Source organism: Crassostrea angulata, chromosome 8, assembly GCF_025612915.1.
Source record: "Crassostrea angulata isolate pt1a10 chromosome 8, ASM2561291v2, whole genome shotgun sequence".
Lineage (NCBI taxonomy): Eukaryota > Metazoa > Mollusca > Bivalvia > Ostreida > Ostreidae > Magallana > Magallana angulata.
In genome coordinates this window covers 1762234-1769665 of record NC_069118.1, presented here as the reverse complement: position 1 = coordinate 1769665, position 7432 = coordinate 1762234, and the positions used below count along the sequence as shown (strand labels likewise).

Sequence of the window (7432 nt, the reverse complement as noted above, 5' to 3'; positions counted from 1 at the left end):
ACACGAAAAATATTTTAAAGTCTGTTCGCAATTTAAAAACATTCTGTGACGTCTGAACATTAAAATTGTAATTATAACTGCGTCAAGTAATGAAATATTTCCCTATAGGCCTACTCGTATGTATATACATTAGAATAATCAACCCTAACTCGATATAATGATAAGACAACTCTTCAGTAACTTTTTCATTTTTTTATTGTGTCTACAAGCCAATACAATCTTATCGATTTACTTGCAATAGATAAGTACAAAATACAATAGAAGATAATTTTACGAGAAATAGAATCCCCCTTGGTCGCCCCAGTATCGCGTAGTGTTATCAAATTGAAGAGTTCTCGGCAAATAGGTCGGCGGACGTACCAGCATTTGTGTGTGATCAGGCCGTTGATTTCGAAAGAACTGAGGTGAGTTTCTCAACACTGCATAACACGTGTATATACTAATATTACTTTCAATTTTGTACAGTTGTAAAGGAAACAGCTCATTTATTGGTCAGGGTAAGTAATGTCGGTCTGGAATCCCTTCGACTCCAGTTCATGGAGTGGTCGCATGTGAAGGGGAAAATTAGCATGCACACGGGTGATTTGAAGGTGAAATTTTATAAAGGTAGCATTTCGAGTATGGACTATGCTTACCTCAGGAAATAGGTCGCATTTTGTTAGAGTGCATGTCTGTGGTGTAATGAAATGGAAAGGTGTGGCTCCAGGTCAGTAAATGACAAAGGTTTACTTCCTGAAGTTGACCAGAATCATTGCGCTGTGTCGTTCGGCGTGTCACGCTTTGCTGGACTTGGCATGCCCCGTAATCGAACGCAACATCTATACACTGTACCCCAGGTGTCTGGTACAAGAGAATAACCGACCACCCCAGGCGAACAGACGTAAACAAAAAAAAGTGGCCTAGTATATAGTGGTCAATTTTAATCTCTTTGTCTATGTTTTTGTGAAAGAGGGGTCTGGTAGATCGGCTTTTGATTCATAGTACAATGATTATTGTGATGATGTGTTGCTCATGACAATTGTATTCTACAGGAATCTTTTGTATACCTTAACCTACTTTTGGGTGATTGATGGCATCATGGCACTAACGTTAGGCCTATAATAAACCTGTCTGTTTATAGATCAGCAATCGGGGGAAAGTTAAATTATTGCTCTATCATATTAGTACTCTATTAGCAGCAGTTTGTGCTTTATTAGGCAAATTGCTGTTTGAATAATATTATTCACAACTTCACAAGTCATTTTTGATAGGTCATTATATGCAGATGGAATTCAGATAAACACACAGGTAATTCTGACACCTCAAATTTTAAAAATAGAAACAGGTATGGCAGGCACCTGGCCTGTAATGAAATAAACTACAGTCCCTTATTTGCCTCTTGAAAACTCGACAACAATTTTCTACAAATTTTATTTCGCCCACTTCTCTGACGTTGTTGAAACTGATTATAAAAATCACAAAAAAGAGATCGCATAAATGTACAACTTGTCAACATTTCTGTATCACTAAACAAAACTTTAGTGAGTTTTTTGGATGAATTCGAGCTGATACATGTAAGTCATGGTATTTTTTTTTTTTTGTAGAGTGGGGGGGGGGGGGGGGTAAAAATGTGCACAATTAAGTGGACTTGCCTGCAGTGTACTTTGACAAGCATGTGTTGATTGTTGACTTCACATATCATAAAGATTGCTCTAGTCAGTCAGAAATTCCTTGTTGATTTTTGGGATGTTTTTAATGGCCAAAGGGTACATTAGAAAATACTTGTCTTTCTGTTCAATTTTAATGTAAAGTTTTTGGGACAGATGGCATTTTGTTTTAACTTGGACTGTTGAATAGGTAAGAGTTGATTTTGAAGTCTCTTTTGTTTTGTTAAATCAATTACCACTTTAAGTGATTTTTTTCAAATGAATATCTAATGTTTTATTAACCATTTTTTACTGAAACCTTATACTGTACTGTTTTAGCAATTTGAATGCAAAAAAATTAGTTTTATTGTATCGCAATGCCTCTAACAGATGAACCATAGAATAGGATATTTGGATTTAATCAGCTAATGAAAGGCTCCTCGCCCTGACAATGGTGGTGGAACATGCAACCTGTGTAGAACATTGAATATATTTGTTATATGTACCCTACAGATGGGACTAACTCTAATAGAGATTTTTTTGTAAGACATTTCTGTACTTTGGGAGGGGGTGGGGATTAGCAGGTAACTGGATTTTTCATTTGAACTTCATTACAGTGCATTTCTGATAGGGAGAAAAGGCTCAGTCTAGGACCATGTTATTGTATAGATGCCAGACAGTCACATAGGCTACCAATATACAAAATGGATTCTGTGTTATTATAGATTAACACTATGTGGTTTTCAGGTTTTAATTGCGAAATGCTTCTCACGAAGAGATGCCTTGACATTTAACAGGATATTGGATCAATATGTGTTCTTGTTGTATACCAATAAACCATTGCCATGAATGTTATCATTAATGATTTATAAACTAGATGGATTAAAATGGCAAGCTTTTGATGTCTTTTTTTTCTTCATTCAGGAAAGATAACTCAGTCATCATGAACAGTTACTTCCCTTTGTTGTTGGCCCTGGTGGCTGTCCCTCTGTATGCTGCTCCAGCAGCGCCTATGAACATGACCTGTAAGTAACCATAGCAACATAAATCGTGCATAAAAAATGGCAACACTCTAGGTATATGTTTATTGTTGCACTTTGCAGGAAACTGTATTCATACTATATATAGAGAGAGGAAATGTTCCCAATCATAACCTCTCAGAGCTCGAAAAAAAATACATCAAATGAATTACATCAATATAAATACAGACCATTTTGGCATTTAATTATCAGTTGAGGTTGGAGCTAGATTTCATCAAATTCAGTAATTCACTCTAAAATGCATCACAGAAGAGACATACAAGGCTGTCTTAGTCTAGCCAATACTTATATTGATGGCAAGCAAATTCATTTTATAAAAAATTCTAACATCCGGTAATGTTAGGAACAACACAAGGTGTTTTTCCAACAAGTTGTTTTTGGCTGGTTTTTTTCTTTTATATATATAGCATGAATATAGTGTATTGCAAGATGCAATCTTTGAGATGAAAACTTTCAAATAAAAGTTTAAACAATTTCTTTTTAAAACTTGCATTTATCCCACCAATAGCTAGACTTGAAAACCAACACTGGACTGCTAGTATAAGTAGTCATATATTGCTTGCTATGTTGGCTTTTTGTGTAACATAGGTCTTGACTTTGTGTTCACTATTGACAGATTACATGGAAAACGTGGGGTCTGTTCATGGGAAATGTGGACGCCAATGGACTCTACCTATAGATGGGAAATACCAGTATGAACTGGTCTCTCATGGGCGGGCAGTGAACGGCGATTGTACCACCACGATAGTTGTAGGTCATTCATCAAAGTGTACCCGCAAAATCTGTGTGCGTATGGACGAATGGACTCTGGATGCTGACATCATGAACGTTACTTTTAATGGAGAAGCAGAAAAGGTTAGGATAATATGTGTTGTAGACAATAAATCATAGATATGATCCCTTGATTTGTTTTGTCAATGAAGCTGTGGGAACCCTATAACTTGGGTTTTTTTTATCAAAGTTATATTAAATACTGGACAATATGCTTGACATGTTTGATGATTCATTGCTCAATCAAAGGTAGTTGTGATGCAAGAACCTAAGTATTTTGCTCTTTCTTTTTTCAAGAAATAAAATAAATTGTATCAAATGTTGGTTTATTGTACTTAAGTAGTTTTCTTCATTTTTGGTTTTTTAGAAAGTACTGAAGTATGGCTCGGAGAAGATGACCAAGACCTGTTTTGCAGGAATAAGATTAGAAATCCGTGTGATGGAGGATTCGAAGTATGCCGAGAAATGGGCAAAGGAAGAGGTCCCAAACAACGTGTACAGCTTCAAGTTCGCTGTTTTCCCGGACTGTCCCGGGTATCCCCAGGGACTTGTGGAGGCTTCAGACAAAGGTCAGTGAACCATCCAGATAGGAGGGTTAATTCTCAGGGGAGGGGTCAGGGATTTAAAAAAAACTGGGATCTAGTGTGGTGGACTTTAGTTTGAAATTAAAGCTTTTTAATAGAAACAAATATGAGCTTACAAAGCTGTATTATATGATGAAAAATTCTTTTTCTTAGCGTAGAATTTCAATTCAAAGAAGTTTTGAATTAGAGATAGGTCAAGATCATTTACCTGCAAACATTTTCATTTTACCCAAATTCTTTAGACAGCAGAGATAAAGGTTTGATTACCCTTTCTCCCATATTCTTTACACAATATTATTTTGTGTTTCCAGACTCTGCTGACTTTAACAGTGCCGCGGAGTTGGAGGCGGCCACCACGATGAACATTGTGTACGGAGTGATCGTGGCTCTCCTGCTCGCTAGCGTCTTCCTGGTCGTCCTGTTGATCACTTACTGCTACTACAAGAACAACCCCCAGGGACGCAAGAGGAGGTCGCAGAAAACATCCAAACTTGGTACGTACTGCCCTCCAGAAAGATTTGTATAGTATTATACAGCTACATCAGTTGAATAGGATTGGGAAATAAAAATAAACATAACTGCTGTTCTTAGTTATGGAATATGTTGAACATTGATAATAGAATAGCATGTGTTAAACCAGGGGTTAGACTTATTTGATATTGAGCAAATAATTAATATGTGAATCATTTAATATTGTCTGTCAATTATCTGTCACATGGTATGTTTTCAATGAAGGCAATTAGATTTTCATGTTTTCAACACTGAACTTTTTAAACATCAAAATCTAGTTTAAATACAGTACAGGTTTACCCTGGTTATAAAGACGAAATATGTAGAGCTAAAGTTGAAATAAAAGATAGTCATATTCTTGGTTAATGTTTTTATCTTTGAATGGAGCTGTTTGATTTTTAAACGAGAAGAATGGCTTGCTTAATTTTATTTTTCTGTTCCTGTGTACAGAGGAAACTTTCAACAAGGAAAAGAAGGTGATGGGAGAACAGGTCGCCAAGGACAAGCGTGTGGAGGGTCACTACAAGAAAACGGACAACTCGGAGTTACAGCCCCTGGTCTCTGCCGCCGCTCCAGCCGCCGCTGCTGTTGTTACCCAGGACGATCACGGTTCACCGACCATCAAAATCAGCGAAGACACCGACGATAAGGAGGAGAAGGGCGAGGAGTAGAGAGGGAAGAATTAACTCACCATTCCGTCGTAAATTGATCGCCGTAATCTTAGAGTAATTTAAGGGTCGCTTTGCGATCAAGTAATTTTCATGGGGGAAATTTGAGATATTTTGCAGTCTATTTTATTTTTATATTGGGTTGAGATGTTAGTTTTTATATTGGGTTGAGTATAGGATTTTTTCGGGTCCAGCTGGTCTTCTGTGAGCGGGTTTTATATTACTGTGTTGAAGATTTACATGAGAAGTACGGTAACATTCTCTGCAGCTGAGCTGAATTTCCCCCTAGAGTAATTTGATCATATATGAAATAAAGGTAAAATTTGGACATGTCCAATCAATTTTAAAAACAAGAGGCATACCCATTGTAACATTAAGCAGTGAATATTATTTTTATGGAGGACTGAAATCAGTGTTCTTTGTGTTCAAGAATTTACCCACATTCAAAGTGAATGCTTGGTTTTGAAAACTGAGAGAGTGGTTTTTATCATGCATTTTCTGCTCAAGTATAGTAGAACGGAAAATTATGTATCTGATCTGTCCATCACTTGGTGTAAAATCATCAAAGTTTATTACTTATATTTCCAATACAGATATTTTAGATTTTCAATAATTATCTATCGTTTTTGTGTGGAAACCATTTACTAGTATATTTTTTTAATTTCTGTAATCATTTTAATCTTTGAATGCTTAATGAAAGCTTCGGATATTTAAAGTCATATTTTTTTTATAGCTGGTTGTGTTTTTAACGATATTTTAATTAAATATTTGACTACATTTTCATGTATAGGGTAGTTATAGGGGTCAGCTTATTGTTACTTTATACCAGATCTGTCCATGTGGTACCCTGTCCTAAGGTTGTAATAGTTATCTCATTAAGCCCTGCCTGAGTTGTACCATGTACTAGTAACTCATCTAAAACAATGGCCTAGATGTTACGCAGTGAGGAGAGAGAAATATTCTTATTACGGTAGAACTTTGTAGAGAAGTGCTACAGAGGGAGTTAGAGGTTACTTACTTAGACGTATTGTCTCTGCGACTTTGTGTACGTGTGTCTGTGTGAATTAGAATCCAACCCCACGGAGTGTTAAACAATTAGTCCTATAAGGGTCGTCCCAGCTAAGTTATTTAAATTTTGGAACAAAGAAGAGCAAATTTTCAAGAATTTTATCTCTTTTTGATACATTTGAAAAAAATAAACCAATAGAAAATTTAAGTTCAAACTTTTGAATCAAAAAAAAATTAATTTGTATACATTTTTTGCCGTTGATACATTTGGCTAATCTATAGAAAATTTGAATCAGATTATGGCCTTTCAATAGCTGTGGCTGGGAGCCCTGAGATTTGTAGTTTATCTGGGATATAGTGATCCCTAGTCTCTAGTTTCTTCTCTCTCATGTAGATAAATGTGTAGACAGATAGTACATTCATCGCCTACTTGCAATACCATACATTATACTTATTGTACATGTATAGTATATATGTACATTATCAGAATGTAGCTGGCTAGTTTTTCCATCCAAGCTTTTAACTCATTTATTGTGTATCTACATGGTATGTGCAATCAATTTTTGTCAGAATCTTTTGAAGATCAGCAATTTTTTTTTGGTAAAACAAGAAAGGCAACTCTTGCAACACTATTGAAGAATTATTTTTTTTTAGTTTGATTTTTTTTCCAGACTCCACGTAAAACCTTTATTCCGGAGTGAAGTTTTTGGTTATTCTTACATTTTCAATGAAATCCAATATATTATATGATTATTTTTTCAAACCGGTATTTTTTTCTTCTGACAAAATTGTGTCACCTTTTTGTGTACATCTTCTGATATGAATTTTAATGTTTTGCTTAGCTGTATGGTTGTTTCACCCTGGCAAATTGTGTCACATTCGTGTATTTACTCTCCAATAGCAAGCCAAGTGGGTGCTTTACACACTAAATAAAATTTTGATTTAATCTGTATGTCTTTTCTGTAGTTCTTTATCAGTGCATTGTTGATGAAATGATCTTTCATCTTCTATAAAGAATACAGAACTAAGTGTGTAAATATATGATTCCAATTTAAACCACAACTTTAATTGAACCCATACTATAAGACTCTACAATTTATCAGAATACTAAATAATGGCGGTGGGGGATATAGATAAACAGACAGTGAGTCTAAAAAAAGAGAACTTAGCTCTTAAAAGATAAAACTTTGCCTGCTAGAGAACCAAGTTATTTATGAAACAAACCC

General features: G+C 35.5%; 1 protein-coding gene across 2 annotated transcripts; it reads left to right on the top strand.

Annotated features, from left to right (window-relative positions):
- The first annotated feature begins 310 nt into the window (after nt 1-310).
- On the top strand, nt 311-7156 carry LOC128158423 (uncharacterized). Of its 2 annotated transcripts, none has more exons than XM_052821240.1 (6): nt 311-404; nt 2550-2650; nt 3282-3520; nt 3804-4005; nt 4332-4514; nt 4981-7156. In XM_052821240.1, exons 2-6 carry the CDS (start codon nt 2569-2571, stop codon nt 5199-5201), a joined length of 927 nt encoding a protein of 308 aa, XP_052677200.1. In that variant the 5' UTR covers nt 311-404; nt 2550-2568; the 3' UTR covers nt 5202-7156. The 2 variants fall into 2 exon arrangements, with proteins under 2 accessions (XP_052677200.1, XP_052677201.1); XM_052821241.1 differs by having other exon boundaries at nt 392-497.
- The last annotated feature ends 276 nt before the right edge of the window (nt 7157-7432 follow it).

Bases quoted from the DNA above. Each gene is read 5' to 3' on its own strand.
- LOC128158423 (XM_052821240.1), top strand. From the start codon at position 2,569: ATGAACAGTTACTTCCCTTTGTTGTTGGCCCTGGTGGCTGTCCCTCTG. The intron at 4,006-4,331 runs GTCAGTGAACCA...TTGTGTTTCCAG, and splicing joins TGTGGAGGCTTCAGACAAAG to ACTCTGCTGACTTTAACAGT. The intron at 4,515-4,980 runs GTACGTACTGCC...TCCTGTGTACAG, and splicing joins GCAGAAAACATCCAAACTTG to AGGAAACTTTCAACAAGGAA.